This window comes from Hemiscyllium ocellatum, chromosome 2, assembly GCF_020745735.1.
Source record: "Hemiscyllium ocellatum isolate sHemOce1 chromosome 2, sHemOce1.pat.X.cur, whole genome shotgun sequence".
Classification (NCBI taxonomy): domain Eukaryota; kingdom Metazoa; phylum Chordata; class Chondrichthyes; order Orectolobiformes; family Hemiscylliidae; genus Hemiscyllium; species Hemiscyllium ocellatum.
The window spans coordinates 12745894-12762287 of NC_083402.1; the positions used below are offsets into that span (position 1 = coordinate 12745894).

The 16394-nt window shown below is 43.0% G+C and overlaps 1 protein-coding gene across 1 annotated transcript in view; it reads left to right on the plus strand.

Moving 5' to 3' along the window:
- The window catches only part of dok7b (docking protein 7b), an 89134-nt gene that overhangs the window by 41561 nt on the left and 31179 nt on the right, over positions 1-16394 (plus strand). The window contains exon 6 of the mRNA XM_060847322.1: positions 3980-4028. Coding sequence (XP_060703305.1) covers positions 3980-4028 — 49 coding nt within the window. The remainder of the gene's footprint in view (positions 1-3979; positions 4029-16394) is intronic.

A 16394-nucleotide genomic window follows, 5' to 3' on the forward strand; every position in this document is an offset into this window, starting at 1 on the left:
TGTGGTCTCAGTGTTGTGGGTTGTCTCACAATGCCATTAGGGAGGGAATTCCAGGATTTTGACCCATCAACACTGAAGGAATGATGATATATTTCTAAGTCAGGATAGTGAGTGGCTTGGAGGCGGTATTCCCATGTATCTGCTGTCCCTATGTAAATGCAAATCCTTTCTTCAATCTGTGGTGACTGAAGGAGAGACAGGGCTGAAGGAGAGACAGGGCTCTGGCACTGGGTCTATTCTGTGATGTGGTGTGAGTATGTGAAAAGTCAGGCAGCTGAGAATGCTGCACAGGTGCCACTGTAGTCCCTCAGGTTTCAGTTATGTAACTGTGCTGACCATTGCGGAGAACAGAGCGATGGAGGAATGCATTTCCACATTTGTCGGTCATGACCCCAAGCTGACTGGAAGCCCGCTTCCTTCCTTGTTAATATTACAGAGTCCACGGGCACTGTCTTGGTGCCTTGTGATAGTGTTTCTTATATGTCAATGGGATGAGAAGGCCACAGATTTATTCTGCTTTAAAACATTGTATGAATCGCAGACTCCTTTCTAAATTGACCCTTCCCTTCGTATGCAGGCTGTGTCATCTGGATCTGAAGGGCTGCAGTTAGTGAAATACCTTATCAATGGGGGCTTGCAGGTTGTTCATCCCTTTAGAATCCTAAAACAGAAATTGTATCCAAAGTTCATCAGTCAGTTTAGGAGCTTCCATATGATGAGAAACCTCCCGTCCCGTCCCCTCCCCTGCAGGTGCATGCTTCGTTTTACTTAGTGGCAAACCACTGTTCAGATGCAAAATCATCTCCAAGATTCCAGGCGTGGGTTTTTTTTTCAGTTGAATTCAATCTGTTGGCAGGGCTAACACTTATTGCCCAGTCCTAAGTGTCCAGATGGCAGTTAGGAATCCACCACATTGCTGTGGATCTGGAGTCACATATATTCCAGACCAGGTAAGGATGGAAACTTCCAGACTGGTTTCCTGGTCCCCATTAAGGCTCCTGCTTTTAATCTGAGGTATTTGCTACTGAGTTTAAATTTCACAATGGGATTTGAACCCACATGCTCAAACATTAACCTAGGGTCCTGGATTACTAAGGCCAGTGACATTACCACTAGGCCACCACCTCCTCATATTGAGGCCCTAATGGTAGCTGTTAGAACTTAGGAACATTCTATTGTGACTGGCATTATCATAATTACAAACAGGGGTTGGTTAGCTTGGAGCTGGTTTGCGATGACAACAGCGTGGGTTCAATTCCCACATTGTTGAAGTTACTATATAAGGACTCTCCTACTTAACCTGTCCCCTGTTGTGTGGTCATCCTTGGATTAAACCACCACCAGTCTCTCTCTCTCTCTCTAATGAGAGAGCACCACATGGGCTAGTAGGCCTATGGCGACTTTACCTTAATAATAGCCATATAAAGCAAACTTTGTACAGCTGGAATTGTTTCTCTCATTGTCATTTACAGCTTGGCCTTCTGTTTTCTTGCTGAGATCCTGCAGTGCCAACAATGCAGCTGTTCTCGCCAGCACCACCTGATGGATGTTCGAAGTACAACAGCCCTAACCTTCAAATCCTGCAATCCGCCCATCAGCCCTTCTCTCTCATGTACACGCCCGCACACCAAGACACACACAAACGTTCCAAGACACGCACACACACACACACACACACACACACACACAAGAACACAGACACAAATAAAGGAACACCTCCAAGACACACACACACACACACACATTCACACACACACACATACACACACAGAGACAAGAACACAGACACAAATAAAGGAACACCTCCAAGACACACACACACACACACACACACACACACATATAAACGCACATACTTAAACACACACACACACACACCTCGCCATCAGTATTCGTTGCACAGGTTCACAGTCAAGATGCTGGATTCCTCTAAAGATCACTGAAACACTGAAAGTGGCAGGATAGGTGGTGGTATTGGTTAATAAAGCATATGGTGTCCTTGGCTTTATTAATGGGGCAAAGAATACAAGAGCAAAGAGGTGATATTGAGCTAATACAAAGCACTTGTTAGACCTCAGCTGCAGTACTGTTTGCAGTTGTGGGTGCCACATTATAGGAAAGATGTGAATATATCAGAGAAGTATTTTAGAAGAATGCTTCCAGGAAGTGAGAAAATTCAGTGATGAGGATAGATTAAAGAAATTGGGACAGTTCTCCTTGGAGAGAAGACTGAAAAGAGATTTTCAGAATTGTGAGCAGGATGATGGATCGTGGATAGTTAGAAGATGTTCCTGCTCGTAAAAGGAACAAGAAAGAGAGAATATAGATTTAAAATGATGTACAAATGAAGCAAGAGTGAAGTGAAAAAAATGTTTTCGTTCAGCAATTAATTAGGATGTGGAAAATGTACTGCTGGGAAATATGGTGTTCAGCAGGCCTTTAACACAAGGTCTTGTTTGAAGAGCCAGCATAGTCACAATGGGCTGAACAGCCTTCTTCTACACTCTAATAGTTCTGTGAACAGTGAAATGGGAGTGGGTGGGCAAGTAGAGTTCATAGAATCTTTACAGTATGGAAGCAGGCCATTCAGTTCATCAAGTCCACACACCAACACTGTGAAGAGCATCCCACTCAGACCTATCATCTTACTCTATTCCTGTAACCTTGCATTTTCCAGCCTGCACATCTCTGGACACTATGGGCAATTTAGCATGGCCAATTCACCCAAGCTGCACAACTTTGGACTGTGGGAGGAAACCGGAGCACCTGGAGGAAACCCACACAGACATGAGAAGAATATGCAGACGCCACACAGACAGTCGCCCGAGGCTGGAATCGAACCCAGGTCCCTGGCGCTGTGAGGCAGCAGTGCTAACCACTGAGTCGCAATGCCACCCCATGCAGTTGAAACCCATGATTATATTAAATGTTGGAGTAAGCTCAACAGGTCATTTTGGATTCTCCTATTCTTATTTTACAAGGTGCAACTGTGCCACCACCCCATCTTCCACTCTACTTAGCCAAACATCAGCATCGTAAGACACTCCCTTGGCACTTATTTCTGATGAAGAGCTTATACTCGAAACGTTGACTCTCTTGCTCCTTGGATGCTGCCTGACCAGCTGAGCTTTTCTAGCACCACACTTGTCGAGTCTGATTTTCCAGGACATTGCCGTGGTGTGAGCCCCACAGCATCCTGGGTAATTAAAAATAATGTGCGAGATCTGAACATTTTCCTTTTTGTTTGCAAAGAACTGTCTGCTGGTCATGAAGGTATGTCGCTTCGAGCAAGCAGATCTGAGCCACATAATGAACTTGACCGATCATCTTAAACTGGTTGTTAGTGTAGCTATTAGCCCACACTCCAAGTTGTTCAACAAGTGCTGCCCAATCATGGAATCACATTCATAAAGAGATTCTGTGTGAACCGACGGAGGCATTACCACGGCCAATCAGAATCGACTTGCCAACCAGCCAGTATCAATTTCTCCTGTCATATAAATTCTGATAATTAAAATTTAGCATTCTTGCATTATCTTGATGAATGTAGGGTGTACAGCTTTGGCAACATGATTCTCTTTTGCAGGAAATTTGTACTTTTTTAAAAATTCAAAGCAATTGTGGATGCAGAGCCAATGCAGTTCAGTGAGCTAGGCATGATAGGTAAAGGAAATTGGTAAGTTATTCTAGTACCAAAAACACTTTGCTGAACACCCTCAATATTTAATTGCGATACTATATTAACTTGGTAATGTGTTTCCCCATCATTTTATAAACATCCATCTGATTCTAAATCCTCCTGTTTAGAACCTGAATAAATTGTGCTATAATATTGAGAGATAAGATTGTCTATTTGCCCCCTGGTGACAAACAAGATATGGGCTTTGCTTTGAGTAGCAAACAAAATTACCTTCTTTATGATTGGAGAAAGCTCTCCATCAGTATATGATTTTCTTTTCTCATTATTGTCATTGTGCAGGGAACAACAGCATCACCGTCAGGAGCCTCATCTATCCCCGCTGCTCCAGGTAAGAATGGTCAACTCATTCCTTTCACATTGCTGATCTCCTGCGTTGTTACATTAATGACAAAGCTTGAACCTACGGAGGGGCTGAGTGAAAAGGTGAATAGCTGTGTGAGATAGCCTGAAGAAATCCAGATATGCATGAGTTATGGTTTGTGTGCGATTATTATGTGTAGATTTGCACTCTGCCCTTTGCATTGAAGGACTCTGCTGTTTATTTTCTGCTGAGATGCAGGATATATGATTCAGGCCTATTGAAGACTTTTAGTTATTGCCATATTGTGAATGAAGTACAATGGCCAAAATAGTTGTTGAGATAAGTAACTAGAGCATTGGGGTTGAAGATGATTTGTTGCCTACGAGATGGGATACAGATTGGTGTATAGAAGGAACAGCTTTGTTTCTAGGGATCTTGTTCTCTCATAGTTTTCAGGATGCAAAGAAACAGCAAAGGCAATATGCATTATGTGGTTCCTGTGAATTTATTAAGCATTCTTCACACAAGAAAGAGAGAGAGAAGTATCAATGAGGCTATTTATCTTTTATTTATTCACTTGCGGAATGTGTGTGTTGTTGGCTAGGCCAGCATTTTGTGTCCACCTCTCATTGCCTTGGTGAAGGTGGAGGGAAGTGGAGGAAGACAGAAGGATTCTGTCTTCCTGAGGTTCTGCCATTAGGAAGGGATTTCCAGGAATTTGATCCAGTGATGCTGAAGAAAGGGCGATATATTTTCAAGTTAGAATGGTGAGTGGCTTGGAAGGAAACTTACTCCCATGGGTTGTACCCCATGACCTTGCTTTTTCTTTTACTCACTCATGAGATTTGGTTTTTGACCCGACAGTGAAGGAATGGTGATATATATCCAAGTTGGGCTGGTGGTTAACTCGGAGGGGAACTTGCAAGTGGTGGTGTTACCATGTATCTGCTGCCATTGTCCTTCAAGATGGAAGTGGTCATGATTTTGGAAGGTGCTGTCTGAGGACCTTTGATGAAATTCTCTTGTGCATCTTGTAGATAGTACACACTACTGCGACTGACCATTGGGGGTGGAGGGAGTGGAAGATTGTGGATGTTATGCCAACCGAGTGGCTGCTTTGTCCTGGATGGTATTGAGGTACTTGAGTGTTGTTGCAGCAACAGTAGTGCAGGCAAGTGGAGAGTATTCCATTCCTCTCATCCTTCATGTGGTAGAGTTTGTTTTGGTGAGTTACTGAGATGAATCTTATAGGGTGCCACACCCTGCTGTCACTGTGTATTGGGAGCATAGACCCTGAGTGTTGATGGTGATGAATGGGGCAAACAAATAGGAGCTTTCTTCTAGATAGTGTTGAGCTTCTTGAACATGGCTAGAATTGCACTTATCCAGGCAAGTGGGGAATATTTTAGTCAGATTTCCTTCCCCAAAGGACATCAGCAAAACTGATTTTGTCTTTTTCTTTTAACAACAGTCAACAATAGTTTCATGGTCAGTATCTCTGTGCATGTTTTGATGGTGTAGATGTGAAGAAACTGTCCCCATTGGCAGCAGGGTCAGGAATTAGAGGACGTAGATCATTAATCATAAAGTCATTGAATCATATGGTACAGAAGAGGCCCTTTGGCTCATTGTAGCCTGTACCAGCAACAAAAATCATCACCTATCTACATTAATCCCACTTTTCAGCTCTTAGCCCATATCCTTCAGTGCTGTGATGTTTCAGTTACTCATCCATGTACATTTTGAAGAGAGTTGAAGACTGACATTCTTAACATTGAAGACAATTGGTAAAGGAACCAGAGGGAAAGTGAGGAAACATCTTTGTTATGAAGTGAATTGCTGTGATCTGTAGTGTGCTGCCTGAAAGGGAGTGAAAGCACACTGAACAGGAGTTCTCAAAAGTGAAATGAATAATTGTTGAGCAGAAAGAAATTGCAGGAGTCTGAGGCAAATGGGTAGCTGTAAGAGCTAAATGATGCATGATGGGCCAAATGTTTCCCTTCCTGTGATGACACAGGGATAGCAAGCCAAACCAAATCAGCCTCACTATCACTGGACTAACTACACACTGAATTTAAAACTTTCTGTGACCACAAACTTGCTCAATTGTTTCCAACCAGACTTTACAAGTAATAGATCTTGGACATACGTTTATAACTTAATAAAAAATGACCATTTATTCTTAAGAACGCAAATTTAAAAGAAAACAGATGGTAAACATGGCATTCTAACTAATATCTTTTATCCAGACCCAAATTTATTTTATCACAAACCCTACTCAGAAACAGACAGAGATATAGTTAAAGGATACATTAAAAAAGCAAAAGATTGTAATTTGTCAGTTCAATAGCCATTTTAGTGACGAATACCAGGGCTTTATTCAATCCTTGGGTGGTGGGTTGTATTACAGACATATAGGTCTGGATATCTTGCTTAAATTCTGAAGTCACCAGTCAATGCTAACAATTTCTGCAGACGTCTGGACACTATTACTGGGCTGTGCTCTCAGAACTTTCAACAAGCCAATAACTAAAAACCAAAAAGCACATTCGTGTCCAGCAGTTTCCAAAGCGAAACTCCCTTCTTCCTGAAACACAACCAGAGCCAGTTTGCTCCCGGGTTTCTCTTTTTCTACATTTTATCGAGGGCTGACTCGTACTGGAATCCACGGACTGACCAATTCTAACCAGCTGCCAGTCCCTGAGCACAACAACATCTTGGTGTCAAATCACCCACAGGGTTCTGAGATCAGTAATTAACCTGCATTATCTTTCCAGGCCAGCTCCAAACAGCAAACACCAGTCTTTTGTTCTCTCCTTTTTTGTCAAACAAGCTGCTGTTCCAATTTCAGTTCTGAACTGCAATTCTCAAAGTTCCAAACCAATATGAGAAAAAGTAAAAGCGAAATAGTGATGGCCTCAGTAGTTCTCTGTGATATCATTCCAAAGATATTTCACTCCAGATCTAAGCAATCTACATCTAATGAAATGCAAAATTTCTGAAGATACAGTTTTGAAAACAAAACCAAAGGAATAATGTTCAGACGTTCTTGCAGAGAAACCTAACACATGGAACAGGAAGGACGAAGTGAATTGAGGACAGTGTTCTTCAAAGCAGTAGCATGGAAGAGCATGGAGTCAGAACTTCCAGGGCAGGTTTGGACTGAGCCAGTCCTTCTTTAAAAAGTGGGTATTCCGTAACTTCAGTGAGTTTATCAGATGACCAGCAGAGCAAAGGACACATGGGATACTTCAAGATTCAACCAAACATTGTACGAATATAATAGAAAATAGGAAGTCAAGAAGACCATAAGTAATAAGAAAGAGAGAGAAATGGTCAATGGATAATTTTCAGAGTGGAGGAAGGTTTGTGGAGGTCCCCCAGCATCGATATTGAGACCTTTGTGCTGAGATATATTAATGATCTGGATCTTGGTGTGCAGGGGACAGTTTCAACATATGCAGATGTAACAATATTTGGAAGAATTGTAAACATTGAGGAGTACAAATATGGAGCTCCAAAAAGACATTGACAAGTTGATGGAGTGAAAGGATAGGTGGCAGATGAGGATCAATGCAGAGAAGTTAAAAATCACACCACACCAGATTATAGTCCAACAGGTTTAATTGGAACCACTAGCTTTCGGAGCACTGCTTCTTCATCAGATGGTTGTGGAGGACGCAATTGTAAGACACAGAATTTATAGCAAAAGTTTACAATCTGATGTAACTGAAATTATACATTGAAAAATACCTTGATTGTTTGTTGAGTCTTTCATCTGTTAGAGTGACCATGATAGTTTCACTTCTTTCATATGTAAATCACAACACTTTATTTAAAAGTTACATTCTCAGGTTACCTGTAACAATTGGTGTCAGCCAGATATAGTGTGTTGAAGGTGTTAGCCCCCTGTGTTCCCTGTCTGTATCATAATGTTTAGACTGATTCTAATCTAAAAAATGAGTTAGCAGAGTCTTACATGGATTCATGCAGTTCTTGAACAAAGTACTATGTAACTCTGCAGGTACAAATTTACCCCACAAATGTATATGCATATGTGTGCATGCGGGTTTATGTGTGTGTGTCTGTCTGTCTGGGTGGGAGGTTGTGAGTGTGAGAGAGAGTGTATATGTGTGTATGTGAGTGTAAAGTGTGTAAGTCTGTGAGAGGATGCATGTGTGAGTGTGGGAGTGTGTGTCTGTAGGAGTGTGTGTGTGCGTGTGTCAGGGGTGGGCGGTTGTGAGTGTCTGTGAGAGAAAGTGTATATGTGTGTGTCTGTAGAAGTGTATGTGAGTGTCTGTGTGCCTGTCTATGTATACGTGTGTCTGTGTGTGTATAGGGGTTCCTGTCTGTGTGTGTGTGTGTGTATGCGTGTGTGTGTGTGTGTGTGTGTGTGTAGGAGTGTCTGTGTGTGTGTAGTGCAATGGTGGTCACCTGTAGTGTGACAGGCACATAAGGTCCTTGTTGAGGCCCTCCCTATGGGTACGGAACTTAGCCTGTCAGCCTCTGCTCAGCCATTTGCACTGCTGCCTGTCCCGAAGTCTGCCTTGGAAGACGGTCACCCGAAGGTCCGAGGTCGAATGTCCTGGACCACTGAAGTGTTCCCCAACACTGGAAGGGAACACTCCTGTCTGTTGATTGTTGTGCGGTGTCCATTCATCCATTGCCGTAGGCTTGGCTCAGTTTCACCAATGTACCATGCCTCAGGGCAGATAAAGTTGCCCTGCAGGCAAGGATGCCCTGAGGCATGTTACATTTGTGAAACTGAGCAAAGCCTACAGCAACAGATGAATGGACACCGCATGACAATCAACAGACAGGAGTGTTCCCTTCCAGTGTTGGGAACACTTCAGCGGGTCCAGATCATTCGACCTCGGACCTTTAGGTGACTATCCTCCAAGGCAGACTTCGTACCCATAGGGAGGGCCTCAACCGGGACCTTGGGTTTTTGTCATACTACAGGTGACCACCATTGCACTACACACACACACACACACACACACACACACACACACACACACACACACACACACACACACACACACACACACACACACACACACACATCCTCTCACAGACTTACACACTTTACACTCATATACACTCTCTCTCACACTCACAACCTCCCACCCCAGACAGACAGACAGACACACATAAACCCACATGCACACATATGCATATATGTTTGTGGGGTGAATTTGTACCTGCAGAGTTACATTGTACTTTGCACAAAAACTGCATGAATCCATGTAGGACTCCGTTAACTCACTTTTTAGATTAGAATCAGTCTAAACATTATGCCACAGACAGGGAACACAGGGCCTAACACCTTCAACACACTATCTGGCTGACACCAATTGTTACAGGTAACCTGAGGATGTAACTTTTAAATAAAGTGTTGTGATTTACATCAGACTGTAAACTTTTGCTATAAATTCTGTGTCTTACAATTGTGTCCTCCACAACCACCTGATGAAGAAGCAGCGCTCCGAAAGCTAGTGGTTCCAATTAAACCTGTTGGACTATAACCTGATGAGGTGTACTTTTTAACTTTTTGCACCCCAGTCCGGCACTGGCATCTCCAAATCAATGCAGAGAAGCGTGAGGTGAATCATTTTAGAAGGAAGAACATTGAAAGATAGTACAAATTGGGGGCACAATTCTAAAGGGGGTGCTGTATCAGAGGAACCTGCGTGTATATTTGCACAGATCACTGAAAATGGCAGGACAGGTGGAGGGTGAAGTTATTAAAACATACAGGGCTTTACTAATAAAACATACAGTACAATAGCAAGGAGTTGATGTTGAATTTGTTCAAGATATTTATCAGCAAGAATATTGTGTACAGCCGTTGGAGCCACGTTATAGGAAAGATGTGAATGTGTTGGAAAGCGTACAAAAAGATGGGTCCAGGAATGAGAAACTTCAGAGATGAGGATCGAGTGAAGAACTTGAGACAGTTCTTCCTGGACAAAAGCAGATTGAGAAGAGATTTAATACAGGTTTTCAAAATCATGAACAAGCAAGGCAGAGTAGATAAGGAGAAAATGTTCCCACTCAGAAAAGAAGAAAAAAAGAAGCAAAAGCAAGAGTGATGTGAGAAAAAAGCTTTTTCACACAGTGAGTAGTTAGCATCTGGAATACATGGCTTGCAAATATGGTGGAGGCAGGGTCACTTGAGGCCTTCAAGAGGGCATTAGATAATTCTTTGGTTAGAAATGGTGTGCAGGGATATGAGGAAAGGGGCAGAACATTGCCGATCCAGTACAGGCACAATTGGCTGAATGGCCTCCTTCTGCACTGCAATAATTATCTGATAAGGCATCTTGACCTTTCTCCGCTATACATTATGATCAGTGCTGACCTTTTCACCTCAATTCAATGTTCCTGCCTTTTCCACATGCTTTAGTGCCTCAGGCTCGGATCAATTTTGGTTATAAAAAGATTGTGCCTGTGAGCATGTTCTTTGGGTGTGGAATTCTAGAGGTTCACCATTCCTTAATGAAGACTGATCCCTTATGAAATGGGTTTCAAACTTTCTGGCTGAGGGAAGCAACCTTCTGGCTTCTATCCTCTTGAGTTATTACATCTCACTTCTCATTCTTCTAAGCTCCAGAGAATTTCGGCACAATTCTCCTCCATCACCTCCTAGACAGCCCTCACATTCTGGGAATCAATCGAGTGTGGTTGATAGTCTGGAGCAAGGGGACCAAATCAGCCTGTGGTGTAGAATAAGGAAGGAATTGCGTTGGAGGTTATGTTTTATTCTAGGAGCAAGAGGAAGTCATTTAGCCCTTCTAGCCTTGAGTGTGGCATTGAGTAGTTCCAGCAAGGCTAGAGTCAATAGGAATCTGAGAGAAACTGGTTGTAGTCATACCTGGCACATAAGACGATTGCTGTGATTGTTGGTCAGCCATCTCAGCTCCAGGACATCTCTGCAGGAGTGCCTTAGGGGAGCTAGATCGAACTACCTTCAGCTGCTTCATCAATGACCTTCCATCTGGCACAAGATCAGAGCAAGGACGTTCACTGATGACTGCATAATATTCAGCACCACTTATGACTTCTCAAACACCAAATCAGTCCATCTCCCTTTGCAGAAGACTTTGGGCAACATCCAAAATCAAGCAGATAAAGAGCAAGGTGACATTCATATCACACAAGTGCTCGGCAATGACCACCTCCAACAAGAGAGGAGATAACCACCTCCCTTTAATGCTAAGGTTGTGGATAACACAAAAATAGTGGGAAGGCAAGTGGTGAGAATCTAACAAAGAATCTGCAGAGGGATTAGGACATGTCATACACATGGACAAAAGTTGGCAGATGTGATATAACATGGGTAAATGTGAGATTATGCATTTTGACAGGAAGAATAGAAGAGCTGAATGTCACTTAATAGGAGAAATAGTGCGAAATGGTACAGTGCAACGAGATTCAGGAATTGTTTATGAATCACAAATGCGAGCATCAAAGTCCAGTGGTTAACAGAGAAAGCAAAAGGAAATTTGGCCTTTATTTCAGAGGCACTGAAATATTAAAAATAGAGAATTTTGTTAAAACTGCACAAGACTCCAGTCAGATCACAAGTGGAATTTTGTGTGCAGTTTTGAACTCCTTATCTAAGGAAAGAGATCCTGTCATTGCAGACTGCGCAGAGAAGCTTCAAGAGGCTGATACCAGACAATCAAAAACTAGGAGTAGTGAGTAAGCCATTTGACCCTACTCCATCATTCAGTATGCATCATTGCTGATCATCCAACTCAGTCCCCTATTCCCATTTCCTGTGCATACCCTTTGGCCCTAAGAACTATATCTGACCAATCAACAGTGTTTTCACAGTAGCCATTTAGCTAGCTTTTAATCTCAGATTTTTTTATTGAATTCAAATTTCACCATCAACCATGGTGGGATTCAAACCATGTCTCCAAACCATTCGCTTGTGGTTCTGAGTTACTAACCCAGTGATATTCCCACTACACTAGCAACTCCTCCATGTCCCACTGCCATGCATTATAACCAGCAATGGAAGTTTCAGTCTTGTGGCTGACTGCAGGTGTGCGGTCATGTAAACAAGAGAAGGACACCTGATAAGATGGTCAAATGGGAATTCAGAATGTACTTCTTTACCCAAAAGAGTGGCGAGAGTGTGGAAACTGCTACTACAGGGAATGGTTGAGATGCATTTAGATAGCTACAGCAGCAAGTAAGGAATTGTACTAATTGAGGGAGATGAGTGAAAAAGGTGGATTGACTGAATCAAGTAACCTATTTATTCCAATTAATTTGTGCAAAAATGACTTTGTCTCAAAATTATTACTGTACAGAAGAAGGTTATTCATCCTGCACATTCTCTTCAAATGAATATCATTACGTAGTGCAAACCCCATTCCCTTGCATGCCATTTCTATCCAAATAAGTGTGCAATACCCTCTTGAATGCCTCAGTTGAACCTGCCTCTACCATATTTCCAGGAAGTGCATTCCATACCCTATCGGTTCATTGTGATTTTCCTCACATCAGCTTTTCTTCTTTTGCATGTCACTTTGCAACATCACTTAGTCAGCCACAAAGCACTTAAGGACACACTAAGCCGGTAAAAAGCACTATACAAATGAAATATTTTGCTGTTATTTGAATTTCCCCTTCCACCTGCTAATTGCCTCAGTACATTTTGTGCTGCCTTAAATGTGAGTTGGATTCTGAATACACTCTAGAGCAATATGTTAATATATTGTGACATACACGTTCTCAAGTATCAAAGCCACATGCAGCCGCGGACACTCTGGATGCATTCCCTTGGCAATTATAGAAGGGCGATGACGATTAAACGGAGTCACTTAATCCAATGCATTAACTTTCAGTCCTGTTTTATCACCTTGAGTTGTAAGTTTGAGGCACATGGCACAGCTTTTAAATAGATCAAAGGGAATTGGTTGCAGATTTTGGGGTCAATTAGCAAATCACAAAAGGTATGTCAAAATAATATGGGGGCTGAATTACACTGTAAGTAATCTAAAAGTAATCTAATCTGAATATCTACTTGATGGTAACATTCACAGGGATTTTATGTTTTTAAAAAAAGTGGTCTTGGAATGCAGACGGCCAGCATTTGTTACTCTGTAGAAAGTGGGGGTGAGCTGCCTTCTTGAACCGGTGCACTATATTTGGCGTAGGTAGACCCACAATGGTATTAGGGAGGGATTTCCAGGATTTTGACCCAGTGACAGTGAAGGAACGGTGATAAATTTCCAAGTCAGGGTGGTGAATGGCTCAGAGGGGAACTTGCAGGTAAAGCTATCAAACAGGACTACGTGCATGCCAAACAACAAGTGATGGACAGAGCTCAGTGATCCTGTAACTAACGGATCAGATCTAAGTCCTGCAGTCTTGTGAATGGTGGGGAACAATTAAATAACTCACTGGAGGAGGACGCTGCACAAATATTCACATCCTCAATGATGGAAGAGCCCAATACATCAGTGCAAAAGATAAGGCTGATGCACTCACAGCAACCTTCTGTCAGAAATGCCAAGTAAATGGTCCATCTTGGCCTCCTCCAGTAGTCCCCAGCATTATAGATACTAGTCTTCTGCCAATTTGATTCACGCCACGTGGTATCAAGAAATGGTCAGAGGCGCTGCATACTGCAAAGGCTATGCACCCTGACATCATTCTGGCAATAGTACTGAAGACTATGTGCTCCAAGAACTTGCTGCTCCCTGAGTCAAGCTCTTCCAGTACAGTTACAATACTGGTGTCTATCTGACAATGTGAACAATTGCCCACATATGTCTTGTACACAAAAAGCAGGACAAATCCAACCCTGCCAATTACTGCCCCATCAGTCCACTATACAAACAGTCCACGATTTGATCCCAATAAAGACACAGAAGGAAAATAAGAACATGTGAAGTAGGGAATAAGTCCTGTGGCTTCTTGAGCCTGCTCTGCTGTTCAGTAAGATCAGGGCTACTTCAATTCATTTTTGTGCTCTGCTTCCTAATGTCTAGTTTCCCTTAGTGTCTGAAAATATGCCAATCTCAGTCTTGAGTTTCCTTATCGACTGGCTCATTCCATTCAATCTTCCCTTGTTATAAAAGCCTCCTCATTCCAGGAATGAAATTAGCACTCCCTCTAAGCAAGCAAAAGTGTTCTTGTGGTGCATCGGTAGTGCCCCTCCCTTGGAGTCAGGAGCCCTGCCTTCAAGTCCTACCTGCTCCAGACATGCATCATAATATCTTACCTCTCGCCATATCATAACATCTCTGAACAGGTTGATTAGAACATATTTGTCCTTTCTTAAAGTGACCAAAACTACTCACAGTCCTCCAAGTGTATTTTCCCCAGCCACCCATAGAATTGCAGCAAGACCTTTTTCCTTAGCAGTCAAACATTCTGGACGGAACTCCGTTGGGCATTGTTCCCAGTCTACTCAAAGATAAAACATTCAGGATTTCTGTAGCTGATCACTGTTAAAGTTCTCTTCCTCAAAGTAAGCATTCACAGATGTTGGGTGAAAACAGAATCATCAACGAGTATTGTTAAGACTGAGCTGTGATGTTTCAGAACATATTTTGCTTTGTATCCATTCAGGGCGATAGATATCATTGACCAGGTCAGCAATCACAGCCCATCTCTCACTTCAGTTGAGAAGGCAACAGTGAATTGGAATCCATGTGGTGAAGGTACACCCATGATGCTGAGTGAGGGAGGTCAGGAGTTTTGACTGAGTGGCAATAAAGAAATAGCCAATTTATTTCCAAAGTGTGGTGATACGTGACATGGAAGGAGGCCTTGAGGCCTTAGATTTTTCATGTGACTGCTACCTAGGTGGTAAAGATAGTGAATGTTGTCCATTGATAGGTACCAGCAGTGCATCTTGTAAATGAGACAGACTGCAACCAGTGGTGTACCATCAGTGGAGGGAATGGGTCATTAAGGTGGTAGTTGCGTTGTGCTTTATTCTGGATGGTATTGAACGGAATTGATAACTCACTCAACCAGGCAAGTGCAGAGAAACCCCTTTTGAACGCAAATTGCATTTAATGACCATGCACATTGAAATGGATTATTAATCTAAAGGTGAAAGTCGTTGTAAACTTTTAACTACCCATTCTGTCCCCTTCGTTTCCAATTGTGTTTAGTATTGTATAAAATGTATCTGGCTATTTATGTGTCATGGAGCAGGGTCTGGTAGTGAGATGGCATGTACCGATAAGCTGTACAGTCTGACTGAACCACAATACAAGCAACTCCAAAGGCTGGCCAGGACCACCAGCCAAACAAAGGTCTTGCACCCAGGGAGAAGCTGGCTCAGTAGTGATGGGAACATCTACGGTGCACTCTGGGAGACCACAAGCAGGCGCCTCAATGACATGGGGGCCGGAGGACTCAGTGCCACAGGGACAAGGCGGCCTATTTCCAATAACAATTCCAGGCCCGGGGAAAATATCTTCAGCCGTAGCTATTCCATGGACGATCAACTGAATAGGGCACTGGAACACAATGTGACGATGGGTGGGGAGATTGGAGCTCACAGCAGAATTTTCTCTGGCGGCCATCTGTCAGGCAGATGGCTCAGCTGCACTGAGGGTCATAAAGGCAATGGCGAGGGTACTGCACCCACGGAGAGACATGTGTATGAAAGAATGACCTCGGCACTGTTTTCCAAACGGAGGCCAGGAGACACAGTGACCCTGAGCCAAAGCAGTGGCCCAATCTCTGACCTTCGGCGAAGACTGGAAAGTATTGGCAATGCTTACAATGTCATTAGCACTCCACAAAAGCTACTGACCGCAATGGGAAAGGTGCGGACCTTCCCAGGGGCTGGGGGTAGAACCTCCCACTGCCCTGGTGCCCAGGTGAGCAGTCCGCCCTTTGCAGCACAGCCTTATGTGCTCGTGCAGGCCCCTGTTCAAGAACCCTGTGCACCAGAGCGCTGCAAACCTGGGGCGAGTAGCTCAAGGAGCAGAGCGAAGGATGTCCCAGGCAGTAAGTCAAGCACCTGGTCTCCTGGGAAACAGCCAACTGATGAAGAACAGAACTGGAAAGGCCAGCAATTCTCACGCTGCAGGAGAAGAACAATGGAGCTCACTACACACCACAGCAACAGTTTAAAGGCTGAGAGGTGTGAACTCAGTGAAGTGGATAAAGGTAAATTGACTACTTTAACAATTTATAGTTAGCTATCCCTACAAACCTCTATTTTTTGTCCTTCCCCAAAGTCATTACCAGTAAGCTTCCATGCTATTTCTATTCTAATCAGAATTCATGCTATTCCTAATACTAACCAGAATCTTTGCCATTACAAACCAGACTGTTGTTTCCATTACAAATCCCAGACTTTGTGTTGATTCCATTACTAACCAGCTAATGCTACCTCTTATTGTC